Genomic DNA, 26817 nt, shown 5'->3' on the forward strand with positions numbered 1-26817 from the left:
TCGGATGTCTTATCGAGTTCTGCTCCGGAAGGAGAAGCCGTGCGGTACGGCTATTGATAGAGGGGGTTGCCAATGATCTTTTTGGTTATACCATAGGGTTTCGCAGAGTGCTTTTTTCTGTACTTTTCATCTGTCCATGAGCTATTTTATGCTTGTATAGTATGTCAAATACGATTTCATATTTTTTTTTCCTGATGTAAATTAGCTAAACACGTGTGATTAATTGATTGCATTTTTTTATAATTTATTACATTACAGGGTTGAGATATGCCGATCGACATCAGCTCCGATTGGCTAGCTTTGATAAGGTTCATTGGAAGTGTGCAACCAAAACGTGTGAATTCTATGTGGAATGTAAAAAGATTCAATAGTGGACGCTGCTGTAGGTTTGAGCGCTAACGTTTTAGTAGGGTTTGAGCTATTCATTCTCACATAGATTATTGCATCTATGTGAGAACCACTTTCAGGCGTATGTGGTCCGGAATTCCACAGATCTCGTCTTTCATGGATGTGTCGAAGAAAACAGTAGATTCAGAAGTATTTATGAAATGTACACGATTGGGATTGTAAGAAGAATGATTAATATTCTGCGCCATGTAGTCAAAGTACAGGGACATGAAACGGGTCTGAGAATTGAGCTCAACAAGCCTTTCGACATTTTCAATCACTTCCGGGTTTAAGATATCGCATCGAATGAGCAATCGAGCAAAATCGATTTTTCAGCGGGAGAACGCCCGCCAGGACTTCAAGACCCATCGTATGGGTCGACTGCATGCACCCTACAGGCGATACGCAAACAACAATACCGAATTCTTTCGAGTTTGATGAAATATATGTTCGTGGCGGAGCGAAAGTAGGAGCATCCGTAGTCCATTATCGACAGTATCGTTGTTTGATACAACCTAATTAGGTCTTCTGGGTGGGCAACCCACCATGTTCCGGTTATTGCACGAAGAACGTTGATCCTTTGTTGGCACTTCTGTTTCAGATACCTAATGTGACATTCCCAAGTACCTTTAGAGTCGAACCAGACCCCTAGATATTTTACTGTGAAGACCTGAGCTATAGTTTGACCTATTAATAGAAGCTGTAGTTGTGCTAGTTCACGCTTCTTATAAAATACAACTAGCTCGGTTTTCTACGTGGATAATTCGATCCACAGCTTAATAGCCCAAACAGACAAATTGTCCAAGGTATTCTGTATTGACCCTTGTAGATTGACAGCTTTGGGCCCTGTAACAGAAACCACTCCATCGTCTGCAAGTTGCCTTAACGTGCAGGAATTGTCAAGACATTCATCAATGCCGTTGACATAGAAGGCTCTGGGGAGGGCCCATGTAACTAAATCGTCATGTCGATAAGCACCATGCGAAAAATGCATGTGCTTTTCTGATAACAAGTTTAGTAAAAAGTTGTTTAAAGTCGTTGAAGGACCATACTGGTGCAGCTTCTCTGAAAGGATGTTGATCGAAACTGAATCAAAAGCCCTTAATATCTAGGAACACTGATGCCATCTGCTCTTTGCTAGCATAGGCCATTTGAATTTCGGTTGAGAGCAACGCAAGACAATCGTTTGTCCCTTTGCCTTTGCGAAAGCCAAATTGTGTATCTGACAGTAAGCCATTTGTTTCGACCCAATTGTCGAGGCGGAATAAGATCATTTTCCCGAACAACTTCCGGATACAGGACAGCATTGCGATCGGACGATACGAATTGTGGTCGGAGGCTGGTTTTGCTAGTTTTTGGATGGCGATGACCTTCACTTGTCTCCAATGGTGTGGGACAATGTTAGCCTCAAGAAACTTATTAAATAAGTTCAACAAGCGTCTCTTGGCAGAGTCTGGCAGATTCTTCAACAAATTGAATTTGATTCCTTCTGGCCCTGGAGCTTTATTGTTACACGACCAGAGAGCAAGTGAGAATTCCAGCATCGAAAAAGGTGTTCCGTTCGCGTTATCGCGAGGGGACGCGGCGTGGTAGATCTTCTGTGGCGGGGCGGAATCCGGACAAACCTTCTTGGCAAAATCGAATATCCAACTTAATTAATTATTCCACGCTCTCGTTAATACTGTTTCGGTGTCGCAAACGTTCCGCCGTGCTACAAAGAGTGCTCATCGATGTTTCTCTTGTTAGTCCGTCAACGAATCGGCGCCAGCAACTACGTTTCTTGGCTTTCATCAAACTCTTCATTCGCGTTTCTAACGTCGCGTATTGTCGATAGCTAGCGGGTAACCCGGCATCCCGGAAGGTCTTTTACGCGGCGGTCTTCTCCGCGTAAACGTCTGAGCACTCTTTGTCCCACCACGGATTAGGAGAACGTTTTTGTCTGTTCTCGCCGGGTACTCTTCCTCCGGAGGAAGTTCTTGGGTAGATTCGATGTTGTCGCCGCAGCATAGCTCTTCCAATCGATATTTCGTGTGAGGTCATACAAAATATTGATTGATTTCAATGGCCTTGAACCGTTATTGATTGAGACTACGATCGGCAGATGATCGCTGCCGTGAGGATCAGGAATTACCTTCCACGTGCAATTTAACCGCAGCGATGTTGAGCAAAGGGATAAGTCTAAGGCGCTTGGGCGCGCTGGAGGAGCAGGAATCCGTGTCATTTAACCCGTGTTTAAAATTGTCAAATTGAAGTTATCGCAAAGATCGTGAATTAAGGAAGACCGGTTATCATCATAGAGGCAACCCCATGCTGCACCGTGAGAGTTAAAGTCTCCTAAAACTAGTCGCGGTGCTGGCAGGGATTCTATGATGTCATGTAGCCGGCGATGGCCAATCGCGGTGTTTGGGGGGATATACATGGAAGCTATGCAAAGATCTTTGCCTTTGGTTGTTACTTGACAAGCAACAACTTCAATAGCTGTTATCGAAGGAAGGTTAATTCTGTAGAAGGAATAGCACTTTATGATCCCCAAAAGCACTACTCCATAGGGGGTGTCTCGATCCAGGCGAATAATATTAAAGTCGTGAAAGTTGAGATCTATATCGGAAGTTAACCAAGTTTCACATAATGCAAATGCGTCGCAACTCAAACTATTTATTAAAATTTTGAGGGAATCGATTTTCGGGATGATACTTCTGCGATTCCACTGTAGAATGGTGATCAAATCCGTGATCTCGTTCGATGAGTTAGCCATCGAAGGATACAATCGCTGAAAGAGGGGGCCATTTCGCAGTCAACTGCTTCAAAAATGTTCTTACTGTAGGGCGAAAAGCTAACATAAGACTTTTAATAGGATAAGTTGTATTGAAAGTTTTTATGATCCAGTCCACTATGTCCGAGAGTTTAATAAATCCAGTGCTGTGATTATTCTCGAGCTGAAACAAAGAAACACTTGGGATTTTTAATGTCCCTGGAAGTACTGGGAACTCCATCTCTAAGCTTAATCCTCCGAGACCAGGAGCTACTTGCTTCGGTTTGGTTCCACACTTCCAATAGATGTCAGTTTCGGAGCCCCGTCAAGGGATACCTTTTGGCCTTTACAAGGAAATTTAGGAGAGGAAATGTTCCTCCTCTTCCTATAACTTCTAGCCACCCTAGTAGATGTTCCCTCTTGTGGGTCATGGGCCTCGCAATCGTCAGGAGGCAAGTGAGCATAGATGTTTGTTGAGGATGGTGGCGTAGCTTTCTTTAGCATTTATGCGAAAGGACGTTGTTTACACTTTGTAAAATTCATGGCCTGCGGTACAAACAGACGCACAGGCAGACGAATCTTGTGCAAGAGGACATAGTTCGGCAAAGCGGTACCAGCGAAGGTCACCCGATAAGAGTTTAATTGGGGGTACGATTTTGAACCATCCCCCGCAACTACTACTGAGTGCAACCGTTTGCTCTGAAGTATTTTCACTGGCTGGAGCAAGCGGTCTCCAAAATGGCCAACCCCGTGCTGCAGCAGATCCTCGCACGTCAAACTCTCATCGATGAAGACGCCTTCAGATTGTACCTTTACAGCTGGAATATACACGTTATCCCGCGTAAAGTGCTCACAGCAAGCAATATCGTTTGCCTGCTTTGAGTTGGCTATAGCAACACCCTTATTTTGTCCGAAGGAACCTTTGAAAGCCGAGAACCGTTCTGTCAGGTCTTTAGAAATCCGAAGAAGATTCAGCGATTTAGTCTTGGGCTGAAAGACGACCACAAATGGACCAGTTGAGAGATCTGGGTAGCATTTGAGGCGGGGGGGAGCCTTACGAGTTGAATCCGATTCAACCTCCATTTGACAATCAGGAGAGGGAACGATCGAAAACGTCAACGCACAGGGTCAGCGTCCGCGCAGACGGAAGAAAGCAATAAATGTGTTAGGAAAGATAAAAATCACTTAGCTTTAAACTGGTGTCCAACGACGAACCGATCCAGCTTATACAGTTGTCTATTGTTTAATCATCACACGCGAACAAGTCTGTGGACTGAACCGAACTGTTATAACCTTGAACGCGGATTAGCACTATTCTTTGTCACTATACACAACACAGACTGGAAAAATCACTTGTGTCTCGATCGATAGCTCGAAAGCGATGGACGAATGTATATTATTGAGCGTATTTTTGGAAAATTCCAATGAAAGTGTCATGTCTCTAGATTGAAAGTTGACCGAGCAAGAGATCAACGGTACATTGTGGTCGAAAAATTTAAAAAAACGTGGAGTCAATTATTATCTTTCGTTATAAAGTTATGTTGTCTTCGGGAAAGTTGCTTAGTTCAAATGTGGTATCTTCGAGAAAATTTAAGGGTCCCATTATTTTAAATATATCTTCTGAAGATACAAACTTTGTAGGTCCTGTATGTTTCGAAGTAGAGCATGTTTTGGCGAAAAAATTTACTAACAGATTATGTTTTCAAAAATGCGCCATATTTCAAAACTTGAAGGACCTACAAAGATAGTGTCTTCAGAAGATACACTTATAATTACCTGGCATACAATTTTGTCGCTGAAACTATCTTTCTATCTCGTTCCATTAAAAGTTGATAACAGCGCCGCCCTTCCTAACGAATATGAAATTATTGAATACAGCGCTAAATGCGATGCAACAACTTTGCCAAAGACACCATAACTCTAAAATGAAAAATAAGAAAAGGATGTGTGGATTGTGGGTTACCCCATTTGGTACCCGCGGGGTTACCCCTCGTATTGCGAAAATGCTCGTGAATTGATAAATAGTATAGTACATTTAATGATCATATTTTTTGTAGATAACATAAGTCACTGAACTACAAATAAAATTACGTATTTTTACAATAAAACCAATGTTAATTTGGAAATACGGAGGTTTTTCCCATTCCCTGTAAAAAATGCAAAATGTGCTTAGCCCCTTTTGGATGTCAGCCATTCATTCAGTGTAATTAAATCTGAATGGAACTGACAAGGTCGTAGCGTTATTGTGTGGCAATGTTTACATTGGTTTTCTTTTTCAGTTCGACTTTATAACAGTAATTTAGTATGTACTTGTACATGGAACACCTATCTAGACCTATAATGTAGAACAGATAAAAGTTTTAAGTATCCCCTAAAGCAGGTGCCCTTGGCAAGGGCCAATCCTGAAGTCAGCATCATCTAAGAAGCAAATGCCAAAGAAGGCGTATACTCAATTATCACACGCATGTGCAAAAATTGAACAATACATTAATGGTTTCTTTGTTTTTAAGAAAGTAATATATATTGTAATCCATTTTCAATATTCCTAAAATCCCGGAAATTGATATTTTATTTCGCAAACCTCAGGAAATTGACAACCTTCGTTGAATGGAATCTCTAACCACAATCGAATACAAAATATCTCAAACAATAGGATAGTGTGCACAATTTTCCAATTTCCAATTATGATTAATTATAGCATTGATTATATCAGCAACTGAAATATTTTTGAATCCTTTTTTGGTCCATAATATCTTATCTTAACAAAATCAAAAAAAAAACTTACCCGGCCGGGTGATACGGCCCACGTTGAAACGATGTGTGTAGTTGACCTTGAAAAAGTGCTCGACGATGGCACGCTCTGCTTTGCCCTCGCCCCGGATCGGCGAGAACAGGTACTCGGGGTCGATTTCGTACCGGATCTGTTGGTACCTGTTTGGAGAGTGGAGGGAATATAATTATTTATTTATGATTGTAGATTAGTATGGAAAAAATGCACGCAAGCACGCGAGAAGTTCCAAGTCAATAATCGTAATAGAATGAATTCGCGGCTAGCAGAGAGGACGGCGGAAAGTGAAAGTTCTTTTGGCTAACCGGCCGGCGGGCGCCGATATCGAAGTCTAACTGCGATTGCAAAGTGTATGCTCTAACTGGTAATTAAAATGGAGCCAGCACCCAGTTGCGTAATGGTTTTCTGTTTGTAGATTTACATGGGGAATTAGTTCACTAAGTTAAATCGGGATATTGAGAATTGATTGGTTTGCTTTCTATGGAGCATTTTGAAGCTGTTTTGGAAGTTTAAACTAGACAGTTAGTTTTACGGCATGGTAGTGAAGAAATTTCTTCGGTTTACGGGTCAAATATGAGAAGGCAAATAAGCCTGCAAGGTTTGTAAAAGACTTTAACTTTTATTTTTAGAAAATTTTATGTAATTGATTGTATATTTTAGTAGAATTGTATTTCCAAGCAATATTTTAAATGATTTTTTTTAAATTATAGGTATGTGATAATCCTTTACATAGAAAAGAAGCAACGAGCTCCAAAAATAATTTCATTGGTAAAATATCAAGCTACTTTGTGTGTGTGAGAATTGAGTTACCTCGAGCTTTAAGAAAATATCAATACACCTTATAGTTACTAGTGACACTGTCTACAATGTTTCCTTCAGTCCACAACTCGTAATCGAATTCATCGGAGCACTCAGGTTACGGAATGTGTGTTGTGCACAAACTTTGCCTATCTCACTTTGCATCTCTGCGTTTGCATACATTATGGATAGCGATGGGTTTGTGCGTATTTAGGCTAAAAGCTGCACATACTGAGTAGCTATTATTGCGTTAACGAACTTGAGACAGTTTTTCGCTAATCTGTGAAATTGTGATATCTGATTTAATGCCGTTACGCCCTACATCCGCATCGATTATCGTGTAACTGGTTATAAATATTTAAGTTATTCTGGTGGGACATATTGCAAAATGCTCAATTTTTTGTTTGGATTCGTTCACTCTAACTACAAAATCAAAAATACACAATAGTTTGCTCGTAAATTCCGAGGATTGCTATCAGGATTCAGAATATATTGGCTCGATTGGCACGTTCCCCATGCTATTCGAAGATTTGTACCTTGCCACCTCGTCTTTTCACTTTTGTGTTGGGAGGGGAAAAATAGATAAAAAAGAAAGTAGAGAATTGGAAAATGGCACCATAATACAATCACAAACTAAAACAGTAAACAGCCTTAAATATTCACTAACGAATGAATAATGAATCCTACTGATGAAGCCTATAGCTCTTTACCGCACTGAGTTAGCAATAACAGTATATCATTGAGTTTTAAGCTCCCTGTAGATAAGTTTGTACATGTATGGGGAACCAAAAAATCTGTAGAAAATAAGGTAATTGTTCCGAATCGCGACTTTTTCGAAAAGAGGGTTAATTTCATTTGGAAATGGTTCTAAATGGTCTATTTTATAACAAGCAATGAAAACAAATTCGGGGGGAAAGCTTTAAAGTAGTTTAAACTGGAAAAATAAGTTGTTCCCACTTACTTTACTAACAATGGCATTGTTCATGAGAAAATGACGTTAAGGGTGAAGGTAGTGTGATTCGGCTTTGCCGCATAGTTGAGTTCAAGGATTCGAAGCGGCACAAAGCCGCTGAGAAACCGACGGACGAGGCGGTTTTGATCTTGCTATTGAAGGGTGCAATCAAACCTGTAATCCACTCGTTTGCCCGGTATACTCAAACAGGGGCTATCCCTAGTTTAAGTCCGACTGAGCGGCAGCGAAGTCGGACAGCACTTGAATGAAGCGATGTGGCTACATTCGGCACTGACATTTTATTTTTGTAAATAAATACTATCCTATTGTTACTAAATAAAACATTGTTAATGCCTAATGTGGCTACGCCACATCGCTTTTTGCCATGCTGTCCGACTTCGCTGCCGCTCAGTCGGACTTAAACTAGGGATAGCCCATATGTTTGAGTATACCGGGCAAACGAGTGGATTACAGGTTTGATTGCACCCTTCGGTAGCAAGATCAAAACCACCTCGTCCGTCGGTTTCTCAGCGGCTTTGCGCCGCTTCGAATCCTTGGACTCGACTATGCGGCAAAGCCGCATCGCACTACCTTCACCCTTAACGTCACTTTCTCACGAGCAATGCCACTGTTAGAAAGGTAAGTGGGAATAACTTATTTTTCCCGTTTAAACTACTTTAAAGCTTTCCCCCCGATTTTTTTTCATTGCTTGTTATAAAATAGGCCATTTGGAACCATTTCCAATAGAAATTAACCCTCTTTTCGAAAAAGCCGCGATTCGGAACAATTACCGAAAATAACCTAGTTGACCAATCCTTTTCAAACATTCAGACCATAAAATATATCCCATTAGTACGCATATTTATTTCATTCAACTTCAGTACCATAACCGTACGCTCGCACCTTACGCTTAACTCCAGTCATTAAGTTCTGTACAACATATGTACGGAAACCCAATTTTCCATATCTTCCTCGGATTTGACCTCCTTGGGATGCTTCCGTAGTGTCTGCCTCATAATTGCCCAGTATTTTTCGATGGGCCTTAGTTCCGGTGCGTTTTGGGGGGTTTATGTTCTTTGGTACGAATGTGGCCCCATTGGTTTCGTACCACTCCAGGACAACATTTGAATAGTGTCACGAAGCAAGATCTGGCCATGCGGTCGTGAGGCCCTCGTGTTGATTCAGCAGAGGAAGCAGACGCTTCTGTAGATACTCCTCCAGGTAGATCTCCCCATTTACTTTCCCGGCAGTCACGAACGGCGCGCTCCGTTTGCCACATGAGAAGATCGCTTGTCAAATCATGTGTTTATTTGCAAACTTTGAAAGTTTCTGCTTTCTTACTTCCTCCGAAACATCAAACTTGTGTTGGGCTGTGAAGAACAGTAGCCCCGAAAGTCCACCTTGACGTAAGTCTCACCATCCATGAGGCTTCGTCAGCATCTCGGTGTACAGTTTGCGGGCCAGCAGCTTTCCCACCGTATTTTTGCCGTTCGTCACGATTTTGAGCCTTTTGCACTGTATACATGTACAGTACCTCCCGGTCTTTGGGATTCCGCTTAAACGCTATCACTACATGCTTGTGATCCTGATCACTATTAGAACATCCATTCTGACCGCATTTCTCCTTCTGTTCGATGCTCAGAGTTTAGTATGATTGCACAATTCCAAGTTGTTTTCCGCTGTCCCGATGAAAGAGTTGAGTATTTTCCAAGTGCTTAAGGAAAATCAATTCGCGACTATGCTTTTTGGGTGACGTCAAAAAACTGACGGCGATGACAATACAGTGTAAACAATACACTCTAAACTACTTCTACCCCAATTTTCAAGAGAAAATACCCAATGTGTCATTTTCTACATCGTTTTTTCCGTAATGCAATTTGATGTGCAAATGGTATGATGTTCCGTGATCGGATTCTCAAAGATTACACGAATAATACTCAGCACGCTGAATAGTATCCATATAGTTGATAAAAAACTTCAATAGTGCTTGGAAACATGCAACAAATTCTTTGCCATTTTCAGTCTCACATCCGGCAGAATACCAAGGCCCGGGATTTTATTATCGTGTGATGTCTAATTTTTAGTTCATTACCCATCGTACTTCGGTGGGTGACAGAGCTAATGAAGACTGTCGATTTTGTTGGCATTGGGCCGGAGTCTCAAAGGTTGCGAGTTCGAGTCTCGCCTCTGGGGGGAATTTTTTTTTCACATGATTGCTTAGCTTCACTCACCATTTCCGATCGTTTTCCCCGTTGGATACAACCAGTCCTAAATAAGGTATTGGCACTTAAGTCAAAAGACCAAAAAATTGAATTATTAGTTTAATTCGAACGGGCGGGTTCGCTCCCGTCATACCTCTGTTCACTGGGCAAGGGACCAGAAATCGACAGTCTTCATTAGCTCTGTCACCCACCAAAGTACGATGGGTAATGAACTAAAAATTAGACATCACACGATAATAAAAACCCGGGCCTTGGTATCTAGCGGGGAAATTAAATAGATCAAATGTGTTGTGGTGATCAGCTGCCGTTGTGTGTGATTCTCGCTTTGCAGGCAGGGTACGATCACTGTCGCCAGTGGGATAACCATATGTTATTTCTGGGATGTCACCATACCCAGGGATAGCATAAGGGTTAGTGCATTGGGCCGGAGTCTCAAAGGTTGCGAGTTCGAGTCTCGCCTCTGGGGGGAATTTTTTTTTTCACATGATTGCTTAGCTTCACTCACCATTTCCGATCGTTTTTCCCCGTTGGATACCACCAGTCCTAAATAAGGTATTGGCACTTAAGTCAAAAGACCAAAAAATTGAATTATTAGCTGAGTTCTTTGATTTGAGTTCGACATACAATTAGAATCAACGAGGAGACATTCGGAAAACTAAAAGGTAAGTTTTCGCAAGCGTGGTTTCTTTTTTACAATAATATATTTTATTATTTTTCATATCCAGTAACACGAGATCCTATTTACAGGAAAAAGGAGAAAGGACCTCGGAATAAATTTATAAGCATCGTATTAAAAACTAGAGATACCGGTAAGTGGAATTTTCTATACAGATTAATGCGTTTGTTAGTATTATTAAAAATACAGATCGGTTAAATTTCAAATTTTGTCTTTGCGTAAAAAGTACTCAAAATAGACATTTTGTACCCGAACTCAAAACTGAGTAAGTGAGGAAAACTCAATTTTTGACCATGTGCACTTTTTATGGAATTGAGTTATTTTCAATGAGCGTGTGCCACCCAAATGGTACCCACATATCATTTCACAGTACTTGTTTACAGAGGTACCTGTCTCATTTAGAGTAATTAATTTATACCTAGTAGTACGAAAGTGAAATCGGAAGCATTTGAAGACGGTTCACAAACCAATTAAAATACCGGAAAAAAGGTAAAATTTGTTTATAAAAAGTCGACGTGAAGTTTGTAGCGGTTACCACATGGTTGTATGATTATGTTGCCAATACCTCTGGGTAGGTCCCCAGAGGGCCTTTTATTCTTGGCTCTAGATTGCCATCTGGAGATTAATCTTTCCTAGGACGATAGAACGGGCCGAGGTCCGGAGCACCGTGCCATTTCGACTTCGTCTTTAACACCACGTGTCGAAAATCAACCACAGAACCATCCAGAACGAACGCCACACGTCAACCTACCGTCGTCTGGCAACCCTGCGAATCGGCAATCAAACAACCGGTCGAATGGACTCCCGGTAATAAGAATGACCATCACTACACCTGACATCGGGTCCTAAAACACTCGGTTCCCTTTTCCGATTCCGGCGTCATCTATGGACGCCACGAATTCACGGCGTGTGTCCTGGTCCAACAGCACCGGTTCCGCATAAGACCGCCGTATATCGCCGCCACTAAACAGCAACCGCTACCGTCAAGATCCACCGGGCATGCATGCAACGTTGACAGATGATCCTGCCAGTTTCCGTCTACAACCGATAAAAACCACAAGTAGCAAGTGACGTCACTTAGGGTAATTTAGTTAATTAATAGTGTTAAGATGTTTTCAAACCGGTGAGAATTGTACTGTATAAGCACTGAGCCTTGAATTAGCAAATTTGCACCACGTTTCCCTCTTGCTCGGATTTCGGACTCGAAAGGAGTCGCCAGCCCTCGTCCTTGGTTGTCGGCCGAAAAGATTGATCAGGTCGTAGATTTTGAGCATCTCCCACGTAAGTACTCCCGTTTGCTGGTCTTCGTCTGGTTGCATTGTCTGTGCCATTGCCGGATGCAAATGGGTCACCCTCTAAATGAGTGTATCTGATGGTGTGTGGCATCCATATTCACCACAAGTAAGCATTCTTTTCCCACCCTGAGCAGCTCGAGGTAACACTAACTACCAGAGTAAAAATAAATAAATAAAATATTTGGACGTTTTCACATCGAATCGAAATGTCTTCCACATATTTCCACATTGCTTAGTAATTGACGTTCAAAATGGCGGTATTTTAGCCCACTTTATATAACAACTCTTAAGTTTTGAAATAAAACAATGTTTACACCTTCGACAAACATCTGTAATTTCCTAATTCCAACAATTTCATAGAACATTCGAAGAATTGCAAAAATCCCAGAAAAAAGTTATAATGAAAAATTCATATTTTGGGTGCTTCCCACAAACAACGCGTTTGATCTCGACACCATCAAATTTTAGAGAGTTTGCCTGTTCAGCAAGTTTTCTCGAATTAGAATTTTCTACAACTTTGTCATTGACACCATGACTCTATCTCGAAAGAAATAAATTGTCTATCTCGCTTTTAGGTCGATTAATCTCAATTCATTATACATCAAAAGAAGGGGGCTTCCATTCTGAAAAAGTATTCCGAACACACCAAATCACTTAAATCAACTCCGAGAGCACAATTAATTAAACGCACGGTTTGTTACTATTGCGAACACAGTTCATATACTCTTTGAAGTGGAACTAGAATAATCCAAACTTTTCCCGGATTTTTATATAGAGCAAAACTTTTAATCGCCCAATTTGATCGGTTCGTTCGTCACAATTCTACGAGCAAATGCCCAATAATCAAAACTACCTGCACGGTGTGAGTCGAAAAGACAGTTGAATACTACCTGACAATTCTAATCTACCTGACATGAAAGTCTTTCGATTTCGCAAGTAACTTATTTAATCCAGTAGTCTCTTTGAGACTTGAGACATTGTCCAGAGGCTTTTCCGACACCTTCGCTCAGAGGATCGAAGGGAACTTCTGTACACTTTGCGAACCAACTGAAATGCCTACGATCCGTTCCTGTGTCTGTGATTCCAAGCGCTTCTAAATACCTTTTTGAGTAGATCAAGTTCGGTATTCCACTAAGGTGTTCCTCTAGAAGCACGCATAACTCGAAACGGACAAGCCTCTTGGTACGCTGCTACTATTAGTGAGTTTGTTTTATCTACGACCTTATCCAACTCATTTGGAGATTCCATCGTCGGAAGATACCTATGAAACCTAGTCGCCAAGCCCTCTTTGTAGAGGTCCCAGTTCGTAGATTTGGGATTGCGATATGTGACGATACGCGAGATATTTAAATGATTAAAGACGATGTACTTATGATCAGCTAACGACGGTTCTAACTCGTTTAAAACGAGCCGGTGTGTCAACTCATGTGTAATACCGTCAGAGCAGAGAGTTATATCTAACACCTCTTCTCTACCAGCACGTGGAAATGTGCGTTTTGCTATATTAAGTATGTGCAGTTTTGTACTACTTACGTATTCCATCAATTCGATGCCTCTCAAATTGATATCTGAGCCACCCCAAATTATATGGTGGGCATTTGTGTCACTGCCGATTATGAAGGGAAACCCATTTTTGCTACAATCCTTTTGAAATCATCAGAAGGTTCATTATACGGCAAATATGCCGAACAATAGACGTATTTCTACAGTATCAACCGTCATATCGACCGTGACAGCACAAATATCGCGAGGTCGGATATAAGACATGCGTCAATAGCACTGTTCGCAAGCATGCAAGCAACATGCACGAGGCATTTCACGTGGATTTGTCATGCCTTTTTTGTTTAAAGCTACGAAGACGAGGTTAAGTTTCCAGCTAGAAGTTTCTTTTCTGGAAATACGGTTCTTGAACCAAAACTAGGGAAGCTTTTTCTTTTTGCCGTACGTTTATGCTGAAGATTAATTTTTGTTACTCTAACCATACTCGACCACAGCACTATACATTTCATCATTAGCACTTGTTATACAGCAACTAGAAGATACCAACCGAGTTGGCTTATAATCGCCTACAGCGAACTCCGAAATCGGTATTAGGAACATGACCATCATTTGAATCCCACGATTTGCGAAGAAATAAACGTCCACTGTATTAGGTATTTGCGTAACACAGCCAGGATAAGCCCCACGACACTCCGTGCGCGACTGGTATATTTTAGTCCTACCAGCCATTCAGTCCTCAGCACAGAGAAACACCTTGAGGACTCCTGTTGTCAGTCGCCTCTTACGACACGGGAGCAGGAACCCAGTGGATCAATTCTTGGTTGAGATACTTCAACCAGCCGGATGCCACAAGTCCTCTAGGCTGGTTTTATCCGGTGAAAGATAATATAATGTTATCAGCGGTGGCTTTGGTCCACTAGGAGGACCAAAGCCACCGCTGTTAGTCGCCTCGTACGACACGAGAACAGAAACTCAGTGGGTCAATTCTTTGCTAAAATACTGCGAGAAATTTCAGCCGCCGGATACCACAGGGCCACCAGTGGCAACATCGGCATGGAGTTTGGCTTATCAGGGCGATTGATTGTTACTGATGGCTGCAAGATCGACGAAGCTGAGATGATTCGGGAAATGGTTCTAGGCGAATCGTACACGTACCTCGGATTCCAGCACGTATATCTGGATCTCGCTATACCGACATAAAGTTTGAGCTCCAAGAACAGTGTGTGAGTCGCGTTAACTGTATCTTCAAGTCTTACTCGATCGCGAGGAATGCGGTAAGAGTAATCAATACGTTTGCTGGTCCCGCGTTGATTTGCAGTTTTGGCGTCATCTAATGGAGCCGAAATAACTGCGGTTATACTGCCAAATGATACGGAAAGTGAATACCGTAAACAAATGTTTACGTTTAATGTAATTTCAGGGGAAGAATGCCACACACGAACAAAATTCAGGTGTGAATTTTGCTATATGTAGGGGAACATGGGGAGACTTGACCAAGCATAAAATTCTATTTTTGGCTATGGTGTCTTCTATTCGATTCTTATTTTTTCAGAAATATTTTTATACTTGTTTCGATGCCTTAAGGTAATTTTAAAAGTTTCCTTGCAGAAAATATTACGTGATTAATAAATTTGCATTAAATGATGTAATTTTTTATCAAACTTTGTATGGACTTATCTACTCGACTACTAATTACTATTAATGTACTAATATACCATCTTAATCTTTGTGAAGCAGTGAAATTATTTTACATAAATTGGAACATTGGAATAGTTATCACTAGAATTTGAATGCCATTGAACGCAATAACTAATGTCGGTGAGACTTGACCAAGATTTTATGGGGAGACTTGACCAAGTGACAATTTGCTTAAGAACGATACAAAATTCCCGATATTTATTATGCTTTGGTAACTGCTGTTAATGTTAATCACGCCATCAAAAATCCCACCTCAAACATAAGTTTATATTTTGGTATTAGTAATAGTAGCAATAGTAGGAGTGATTTCGTGATGTGTGAACGTGCAATGAAAGCAGTACAGTGAATCTTTAAAAAGAAATGCATTAAAAAAATCGAAATTTATCGTATGCAACACTTTTATATTTTTACTGCTACCTAAAGATCTCGACAATATGGAAAAAAATAATTACAGTACGCCTTATGTCATTATTTTTTGTTATGATTTTTCAAAGTTCTCTTGATCAAGTCTCCCCGCCGTGGGGAGACTTGATCAAAAAAACGATCTCAGAAAAACTTTTGTAACTTTTCAAAAGTTAAATTAAAAATTTTGCAAAAAATCATGAAAACGCACAATTACTTTGCACATTATATCTCAATCACTTTTGAGGGATTGAAGGCCTTTTTAGAGATTTATGCAGATTTAGCTGAAAACCTGTTCAAGTCTCCCCATGTTCCCCTACTCCCATCCGGGCAACCACCGGCGCTGCAATCAAGAACTATACTGGGAGGTAGAAGTCCTGACTGTAGGTACATTTTAAACACGGTCCTTATCATTTCAGTGATCCCATTGGTGCTGCGTTACCAGTAATCAACCAAGGTGTTGTAGTTTTGTCCTTCTGAAAAATTGGTTATTTGGTTGGATTATTGCTTATGAAGAGCTTTCCAATCTGGAACCGTCTTTAGTCAACCCAACCCATAATCCTAAATCCAGATTGAATTGTTTCTCAAAGTTTCATTCCGATTCTGACCAAAAAGGGCACCTCAATCGCACTTACCCAGTCATACACAGCAACGTTAGCAGCACCGGCACGATAATGAAGTATCCCGGGTGTCGTCCGATGAACATACCCAGCTTGTAGAAAGACCAATTCAGAGCCTTGTCCACACATGAGATCCCACAAGTCATCTGAAAATGGAAAATAAAAATGAAGATTGATTAGTTTCGCTTGAAGTGGGAAGAAGGGCACTATCAGATCCGGTAGTTGTTTTGCAAAAAAATCCAGCTCGGTTAAATAAATGAAACTATGCCCATAGGCTACTGGCATCCATAAAATAAGCTTTCTCGGGGTGGACATTTCGAACACAAACATCAAACCGGCCCAACGTTAGACAACTAAGCACATAACAAGTTGTCGCGATCACTAGCTGTCACACGAAACGAGAGTACCACTCTGCGTGAATTAGCTAGTCGGTCGAAGCCAGGTTTGCAAATTTGCAATTTATGCTCTGAACAACTCGATGGGAAACACTACAAGAGCAAACAAAAAAACGACCGCATCGTGGTCGGTCGGCCGGTCGTTGTCTCGACTCAATTCTCAAGTTCACATGGAATGGAATTTAAATGAAAACGAAAGTTTTCCCCGCTCGTTTGTTTGGTTTTTCTTTTACCTGTCGCGGCGGCGGCGGCGGTGCAGTTGGTGGGTGCTTGCTTCGAATGGGAACTACGCACCGGGGGAGGGTGCTCGTTCGTAATGGGATGTAAACAAACGAACAGCCCAGCCTCTCTTTGGTCTTTATGAGCGATTTCCTCCTCGATCCTAGCTTGGTCTAACACACGCAGCATAAAGCGCTGGTGCGGGTGATTATTTCAAGTTCGTAGCAGCTCTGCGCCGACGGGCAACCTAAGGGAAGGTACCTAGTCTGGCCATGTTTTGTATATTCATGGTTTTCCGCAAGGATGGAAACCATGGGCAGTTGGAGGGGAAAGTAATGATAATCGTCAATAGGCTTGACGGTCAATTTCCCACGAGGTTTTAAGTTATACTAAATCTGTTTTCTCGGTGCTGTTTTCGTTTGAAACAGGTTGAGCAGGAAAAGTTTAAATTGCGCTGTTTTCTCTCATTGTAATGCTTTATTAGTTAGGCTGTAAGCAAACAACAGTTGCGTTGCGCAGCTCCGTTTCTTGCATTGGGTAATTTGAGAGATCATTAATAGAATTAACATTGTACGAGTCGGGTGAAGTAGGAAAACACGATTGATCATGTTATAAAATTAAGTGTAACTGTGTATTGTATTATTTAATTCGAATGGATGAAGAAAGCATGTCAACCATTCGAATAATAGCTGCTTTCTCGGTTCGAAATTAAAATGACAAATTCCCGTCCAGTAATTGCAGTGAAAGAACTCACCATCAAGCATTCAAGTTTGTTCAATGTCAACGCCTTATGACCGATCGGAGCGAGTGAAACCGTAATTCCGAGCACCATGAAAACCATGTTTCCATCGTACATTCCAGCAGCCGCCGCCTACAAGACCATTTCTGCAAAGGCCACTGCCTTCCTGTCCTGCAGCATTCGAATCGAATAGGAAATGCCAAACTCCATCGACTAGTCTGAGCTCGTTTGTTCGAAGGTGTTGTATTACATCTGCTCGGGTTTGTCCGAACCAACACTTCACCTGTTTTATGTTGTTTATGTACTTTTACTTTAGTGCATTAGCATCTCAATTCCTAATAAAACATCGACACGCCGCGGTGTGGTGTTTACACCTGCGCGAGGTAAAGCACGTGATCTTGTTGTTAACAAGCGAATTTATCGGGAGACTACTGATCGGATGGCCCACCTCTCAAGGGTCGTTATGCATTAGCTTTTGAGAAAATAATCCGGGTGTAGAAACAGGCGGGATGAAACCCATCCATTCACTCGTTGCAAGTATCTAAATACTATCACTTGTTAAATAGGTACTTTAACATCGGCGAGATTACAGCAGATTTTCACTTTTCCACTTGGTTTTCGACCAAGTTCCTTCGACTAGGAGGAGGGCAAAATCAACATAATTGATAACAAGTGGCGGAAAAAACTTTGAGCTACGCAATTACTATGATTGTTATTTATAACATTTCTTTTTCGTTGCGATGGGATCCGGGCGCGATCAACTTATGCGGCAATTGCGCACAAAAAGAAATGTTATAATTTAGATTTGGTTGGTTCGCGGCTTACGTCTTGAGCGTTTTTGTTTCTTTTTTCGGGGAGGCCTTCGAAAAGGTTTACTAATAATAACCCCAAGTGCACGGTCTGTAGATGAGTGGTTTTTGCTGACTTTACGGCAGAAATTACGTAATCTAAATACGCGTTTCCGATATTTGCTCGATATTGATGTTTGCCTAGATGAGCATGACGAAGACAAACGGAAACTGGTTGCATAAGTTTGGGTCGGGAGTGATTGTTTTTTGTTTTGATTGAAATTCGGTGCAGCGATTTAATTTTTGGATTGTTGAGTTGAGGGCGTTAGTTGGAGCCACAAGAGCTGGAAATGTGTGTCATTTATTATGTATGAGTTATTGTATGAGTAATTCATAACTACATTAAGTCGTCAAATATAATCTTCGCTTTCTACTGTCTTTGTAAAGTTATGTAGCTCAGTTTCCGGATGTTTGTTTGCAAGACATCAATTATTTTTCAACGATGCTAAAATTAGGAAAGACAAATAAAAATAAATCGTTTTGGTATAACTTGGAATGACAACTGTTGCGCTCAGATTATCGGAAATGATCATATGAAAGGGCATTTCAAAAACTAAGCATATTATGTGTATTTGGTTTCATAAAATCAAGGAATAGATTCGTCTGTGATTTCAACAGCTCAATAGTTTTTCGGTGATAATCCTGGGGAACATATAGGCTATTTTTTGGTTTTGGCATTCGACCTTCAAATCATATAACCCTATCAATATAAATATTATTTTATATTTTCGGAAAGGTTTTGACGAGCAGGTGTCAGAGATCAATGTTTAGTGCAATTTTGAAAATTTAATTTTTCTCTTTGCATTTTTGAAAGGTATAAGTGTCTACTATATTGTGTTAAACGGGTTTTTCGATCGACGCACCAAAAAAGTTTCTACAGATCAGTGTCCTGGCCGCCATGGACCACTCTGGGCTTGAAACGCGCGTAGAATCCTATTTTTTTTTTTTTTTTTCGAGAGTTGTCCTACTGGAGCTGTAGAGCTAGGTTCTCGGAAGGGCTCCCCGTCAGAATCACATACTACAATTTGCAGACGAGACAGGCAATGTCGCCCAATAAAACACTGCAATAGGCCAATTGTAGCGGGCCGTGATTCTGAATGTGATATTCATTGTACGGTTCAGGCATGTGCGGGCGTAGGGACTCGGAATCGCGTGTATCATCGCGAAGGGCTCGAACATTTGTACGTTAATGTGCTCGATCGCGTGTGCGTTTGTATGTCGCGTGTGCTAACGTGTAACTTCGCGTGCATAAATTCTATTTCATAACCGTGTGCCCTTCGCATATTCGCGTGTGTTCTAGAATGATCGCGCGCGGACCGTGTATCTGATACTTAATTTTTTGTGCACGGTTCAGATTCCAGAAGGAGGTGGGTTCTTCCATATCATTAGAGTTCCCAATCATGTCGTCGTAGAACGCGTGGTCTAGTGGATATGAGCTTTATTTTTTTTTTTTTTTTTTATTGGTCCAACTGAATGTATGGACCTAAATTGCTAGAATGAAGGTTAAAGATTTCCGGACGTGACCGATTCATGATCGCGCATTTGCGGGTTGGCGTTTGAGATCGCGTTTGTAACTTCGTAAGTACTAAAACGTTCACACAATTGCCGCAGTGTTATCAAGTTTACGCGATCGCGGGCATAGGTGTGCGTAGATGATCGCGAAGGGCTTAAGCGTTCGTATGTTGACGTGTTTGTCGCGTGTATGTGACTTCGCATGTATAAATTCGATTTTGAAACCCTGCGGCGATTCATATATTCGCGGACCGTCATTCTGATCTTTAGTTTTCGGTGTACGGATCACATTCTGACAGGGAGAGAGTTACCCCATATCACTAGAGTTTCCGGTCATGTCGCCATGGAACGTTTTGTCTAGTGGATATGGTAGTTATTTTTCAATTTTATTATTTTTTTAATAATTAGCAAGGACCTAGATTGTTTGTACCGAGGATAGATACTTCCGGACGATCCCGATTCATGATGGCGCGAGCACGGGAGTTTGTAGGTTGACACTTGAGATCGTGTTGGTAAGTTTATTTATTTATTTTATTTATTTATCGCACGCATCAACAGGCCGCACTCGGCCCCAATGATGGAAACTTAAATTAATTACATTTAAAAAACTGCAGGAATCGCTTTCTTAAAGTTATCCGAGACAAATGAAAGTCGAACAGGTGCGACACACGATTGAAGAGGCGTTGTAGTCCCGTGATAGCGGCATTAGCTGTTTGAATAGTTCGTCGAAACGGCACTCTCAGAAGAACGTTTCCGCGTAACGTTCTGGACCTTGCTTGGATGTTGACTCGCTCTAATAAATCTGGAGAATCGATGCGTCCTGACAGAAGATCAGAGATGAATAAGGCTCTTGCAGTTTCTCTACGGCGCTGAGGGGTATCGAGCTGGATGAGTTGACACCGACTCTCGTAGCTTGGTAGACGAAAAGGATCGCGCCAAGGCAGGCGTCGAAGAGCATACCGTATAAATTTTCGTTGAACGCCTTCAATTCGATCGCTGCTGTTCATGTAATTCGGGTTCCAGACTGACGAACAATACTCCAGCGTGGAGCGCACTAAAGAGCAGTAGAGGCTTTTGAGACAATAAATGTCTGTGAAGGATTTAGCCGTACGGAAGATGAAGCCCAGGCTTCGCGATGCTTTACCAACAACATACGAAATGTGATTCTTAAATGTAAGTTTCGAATCTAACAGCACTCCAAGATCCTTAACGCAGCTCACCCGGGAAACAAGAGCTCCAGACAAGTTATATTCAAACTCAATGGGATCCTTTTTTCTGGAGAACGATATCACAGAACATTTCGCCGGATTCAGATTCATTCGGTTGTTTTCACACCATCTGCTGAAAGTGTCAAATTGCTGCTGCAAATAAAGTGCGTCCGTTCGGCTCTTAATTCTGTTGAAAATTTTCAGGTCATCTGCATACGACAACCGTGGCCCTTTCAGCTGATAGTTTACATCGTTGAAATAGAGAGTGAATATCAAAGGTCCGAGATGACTTCCTTGCGGAATTCCAGACGTTGCGGAGAATAGTTTGGAGTATGCATCACCTATGTTCACACTGAGTTGACGGCCAACGAGATAGGATTGGAACCATCGCAGGAGTGATCCACTGAAGCCAAGTTTTTCCAATTTAGCGATTGCGATATCGTGATTGATTTTGTCAAAAGCTGCAGATAAGTCAGTATATATAACATCAGTTTGTTGACTCGCATCGAACCCTTCGGACACAAAAGAGGTTAGAGATAGTAGATTCGTCGACGTCGATCGATTCGGCATGAATCCATGTTGGTCTTTAGAAATATATTCCTTACAGTGAAAAAACACTGACTCCACCACGACTAACTCAAAGAGCTTGGAAATGGCACAGAGCGCAGAAATTCCTCTATAATTGTCAATGTTCCTCTTATCACCTTTTTTGTGGACAGGAAAGATGAAAGCTGCTTTCCACAATTGAGGAAAAATCGCGGTTGTCAGTGACATTTTGAATAGTTGACAGAGTGGTTCCACCAAACCAGATATACACTTTTTCAAAAATACAGCAGGGACACCATCTGGCCCGGGAGATGACGATGCTTTAAGCTTGGATGCTGCTGATACAATATCCGAGTGCTCTACACGAATCTCATTCACTGACCGTTCGAGTTGGGCCACGCCGCTAGCTGCAACGTCAATCTGCTGCGAGGACAATGTCTCACTGACGAACACACTCGCAAATTTAGAGGCGAACAATTTGCATATGGCTTGTGAATCATGACCAGCTTCGCCATTCAAAAACATTGCAGAAGGCAAGCCGGTTTCATTCCGCTGGTCATTGACGTATCTCCAAAACGATTTAGGATCCGACTTAAGCTTACGTTGCATTTTTCGTTGATAGTTTGAAAAACAAAAACTGTTCAGTTTTTTAAAATCGTTATTGAGCCTTACATAATAAGCTCTCAGTGACAAGGTACGGCGTTTGGTAAACTTTCGTAATGCTGCTCTTTTCGCAGTTTTTAGCTGACGTAGCTCGGCTGTCTGCCAGGGGGATTGATCACTTCGTTGATTACACTTTGGGACATGACGATCGATAAGGTAGCTCATTATATGGCAGAACGTTTCAGCGGCGGAGTTCACATCATCCTTACTTAGCACAGAATCCCAGTGAATACTTTGTAAAATATTCAAAATGCTGCTATAGTCGGCCCGCTTATAATTGTAACACACGGTGGGCGCGTGGCTCGAAAACTTCTTAGGCGGTACGTCCTGGAGTGTAAGATGAAGAGGCGGATGGTGGCGAACATACTTTACTAGCGGGGCGAGGGCGGTGGAAATATGCGGCGATTGATCTCTGGCATTAACGAAGCATAGATCTAAAATCCGGTCGTTCTCGTTCGTTGTGCTGTTAATCTGCAGAAGTGTAGCCGTGCTATAGCCATCCAGAAGAGTAATGCTGCCAGGATGAAAAACTGATTCGTCTGGGTCGGGTTGTAGAAATCCGTTATGAATGGAACGCCACTTTATTGTAGAAAGGTTGAAATCGCCGAGGATCATGATTTCGTCAGTGGGTTGCGCCATCGCAACAACAGAAGTCAATGATTCAGAATGAGAATCAACTAGTGCAGAGTCGCGAATTTTATCGGGAGGGAAATAAACCACACATATATATAATGTTCGATTTCCCAATTTTATCGCTGCCCATACTTGTTCGATGCTGCTCCAGGCATCATTTGTTATATGTTGAACTTTTAATCCACGACGCACAGCGAGCAAAACACCGCCTCCGGAGGATTTGTGGCTGTTGAGAGGATTCCGGTCACATCTGAGAACCTCGTAGTCAGAGCAAATCACCTGGCTGGAAAGGGTCTGCTCATTTAGCCATGTTTCTGTCAATGCGATAATATCGTAACAGCAGTCCGAGGTAGCTAGGCGATAGGTATTTGCGCAGGAATTCATGCCACCCACATTTTGATAGTATAAGTGGATGGGTGACGATTTTAGACACGGAAGGCTGACCGGCACTCCTTGATTCCGTCGTCTGGAATGCACACCGGGGCGACTGGAATGACTGCTAACAGCAGAAGGCGCGGGTGAACTGCATGAATTGGTAGCACCCGTGATGAAAGTTGGAGTGCTCCTCAGGAGGTTTCCAGCTGACGGCTGACATCGATGACTTATTAATTGACAGTCGGAAGCATTCGAGCTAGAACAAGCAGTTCCATCAGGAAAAACGGTTGATTCATCAAAATTATTTTTAAAATACTTGCCAAAGAGGGCAATTTGGAAGTCCCCCTCTCCATTCCCAGACACAGGGCCGGGACGACTGAAGATACTGCTGACTGCGAGAGGCACGACTGTGCTGGGAGGATTGGGGGATTCCATATTGCTTTCTACGGTGCGTCCCGGTTGCCGTTGATCAACAGGCGAATTGTCGGTGCGTAGTCTAAAATAACTGCTATTTGCGATGGATTTATCCCAGTCGAGGTGTTTTCCGAAACCCCTGCTTCCCATCATTAGTACGTTCTTGCCGAAAGTCGATGAACTCGCGGAAATACATCCCATCCGGCCAAGTTTCGGCATTGAGGGCCATTTCACGAAGTTTAGGGTCAACACCAATTTTGAAAGAAATGAAATTAAGCCCGCTCAAATTTGCGTCTTTTTTCACTAACTTCTTCACTTCGACCGGATCGTCCGTTGAAAGGCACTCCTTAACCATAGCACCAACCTCGTCTTCAGAAACGGTGGTGGCAATTCGCGACAAATAAATCCAGCATTTACTAGTAGCAGGTTGAACAGTGATTGTGGGTACCTTTGCTACATCACCCTTTTTCTTGCCACACGTTAGGCTGGGGACATCGGATTTAGAAAGAGATTTATTATCCTCGGTCTCGCGAGCACGTTTGACTCCAGCTCTATTTGGAACGGGCCATGATATGGGAGTTGCAGGCAATGTCGTTGCGGATTCCACTGATTTTCTGGTTTTCTCCATTTCAGCCTATGAGTGCTGAGATTTTCATCTTATCACCGGGGTGTAATCATGTTTGCGAGTTCGTAGGTTGCTTGGAAAATCGCGAGGGGCTCTAACGTTTGTGCGCTGACGTGATTTTGTAACGTGTGTTCTTGAATGGTCTCGCGAACCGCGAGTCTGATATTAAATTTTCAGTGCGCGGTTAGAATTCTGGCAGAGAGTGGGATCGTTTATATCGATAGGGTTCCCGGTCATGTCGCCATGAGACGTGTTGTCTAATAGGTATGGGCGTATTTTCTTAATTGGTCCAGCTGAAGGCATGACCTAGGCTTCCAGGATCAAGGATAGACTTTCGGACGTGACCGATTCGTAATCGCGTGCACGATGGCATTTTTGTAGGTTCCCGCTGAGACCGCGTTTGAGAATGTGTGAGTGTTAAGACGTTCACTAGCACCATCTTTGTTGACCCAGCTGAAGGCGGGTGTAGAATGGCAGTATAGGACTCGAAAAGAAGAAATAAAAGACAATATATGAGAGACGTAATAGATTAGATAGGTACAAGATACAGCTGAAGTTATGATCATTACATGAGACATACATTAGTACTTCAAACACTACTAATACTTGAATAGCCAATCACCACACATAGCACATCCTTTCTCAATTATCTATTTGTTACTGGTTGATTGTTGGTTATGAGCTGGTGAATAGAGGAAAGGTATAGAACAGACAAAAGGCTCATATCAGCCCTCCCGGCCTCCTCGACACACCACTATCGAGGCGTATTGTAATCAACATCTTGAAGCGGGCTTCTTATATAAATCAAATCCTCAGTAGTCATAATGTTTGGTGGATTATTAACATGAGAACTAATTAACCTCTAGTAGTAGAACTTGGTGCAAATAAAAACTAAAAAGAGCGAAGGTCCTTATATTAAGATAACTCTATTGAATCTATGGTGACTTGATGATGTTTACAATACCGTCAATCCCATCAACCTGCGAGAGGGTTGAAACGCGCGTAGAATCCTATTTATGCCAATATGCACGTTCTCAGAATGCAGCGTGTTGCACTGCACATGTGAATAGGTTTCGACAGCGTATTTCACTAGAGTTGTGGTACCGGTAGTACCGGTACCGAAAGTTCTGGGAATGCCGACCCATGATTGGTACCGAAATACCGGTACTGAATCAATATGAGACACGGTATTTTCAATACTACGCAAAGCTTTTGATGAGCAATATAATTTACCTGACCTATCAGCACCCCAAACATCGGCCGGCATGGTGGCATTAGAAGATTAACGAATTTAACTTCCGTTGTGCGTAACGGGATATTTTAACTATTTATTCGAAAATAGATACAACTATCCTTCATTCATGTATTTTGAACTAGCATGAATAAAATAACAATTGGTTTTTTGAATAACCCATAAGCGACATTTGGACATTTGTTTCCCATTATTCACTGGATGCCGAAATAATAAGTTTCGGGCCCAAGTCACGTCTACATACATTTTGCTGTTGAATATCAATCTATAAAAGAACGGACGCCGAAATAGTACCTAACCTCGATCGGAATAGGGCACGTAGGGATCTGACCTGAGTTTGTGATCAGCGTTGTTTGATTAGAGGTAATTTGCATCCAGATCAAGGTAAGAAGGAATATGATTCGTCGTCTGGATTCTCCCAACATGAACTGTTTAAAATACGTGGGAAAAGTTTCTTTAACAATCTGATTTCAATTCTCCTTATTTCGATATGATTCCTTTAAGAAACTCCAAGTTAGTGGCACTCTTGGCTCAAACGTCGTTGAATTTTATGTTGCATGAACTTCTTCACAATGATGCTTCCAGCTTCGGTTAAACTTCTATGAACGTTGGCAGAACCACATTATGCCCACGATGTAACCACATCCATTAAGAACTGTTCCACCAAGCGCACATTTGGTCTAATACAAATTTGCTTAAAGTCAGTCCTAATGGTGATTCTTGCAGTAGAGGCATATTTTATCTCTGTAGTTTTTTGATTTCATTGCTCAGCCGGAGGAACGATACTGTACCGTTTGTACAATGGATAAGCAACAAAGAAGTAGAAACTGGTTGCTTGGTTTATTGGTACCTATAACATATTAATTTTTTGCTTCTGCTCTGGGCGAGAATAGAAGGTAAACTGAAGCATATGAAAACTTACAAATAAAAGTATTTTTTTTTTAATTTTATGCCCGCTGGAGGTTTTTAACTTTAACTTTTTTAATTTTATGCCCGCTGGTTTTTTTTACCAGTACTACCGGTACTGAGGGATCAAAAAATGTTGGTCAAAATTATTAAAGTTCCTTTTTAGTTCGTCGTATTGTAATCGCCATTTTTATTTAGTCCGCCATATTAGAATCGTCATTTTTTTTTATTTTGATATATATTAACTCAATTTCTTTTTCATAAATCACAAAATCTGTTTTTTTCGATTTTTGGATCGGCAATTTTGAATTTAAAAAAACTGACTTCAGATTCGTAATCAGCGATTTCCAAAACCCGTAATTCCATGTAATCGTTACAAAATATTGGCATTC

At 41.6% G+C, this 26817-nt stretch overlaps 1 protein-coding gene across 1 annotated transcript in view; it reads right to left on the minus strand.

The window, feature by feature from the left end:
- LOC131694210 (patched domain-containing protein 3) overlaps positions 1-26817 on the minus strand; it is a 256312-nt gene that overhangs the window by 118362 nt on the left and 111133 nt on the right. Inside the window, exons 2-3 of the mRNA XM_058982713.1 lie at positions 16106-16236; positions 5925-6070 (exon numbers count right to left, since the gene is read on the minus strand). Coding sequence (XP_058838696.1) covers positions 5925-6070; positions 16106-16236 — 277 coding nt within the window. The remainder of the gene's footprint in view (positions 1-5924; positions 6071-16105; positions 16237-26817) is intronic.

Source organism: Topomyia yanbarensis, chromosome 3, assembly GCF_030247195.1.
Source record: "Topomyia yanbarensis strain Yona2022 chromosome 3, ASM3024719v1, whole genome shotgun sequence".
NCBI classification, from domain to species: Eukaryota; Metazoa; Arthropoda; class Insecta; order Diptera; family Culicidae; genus Topomyia; species Topomyia yanbarensis.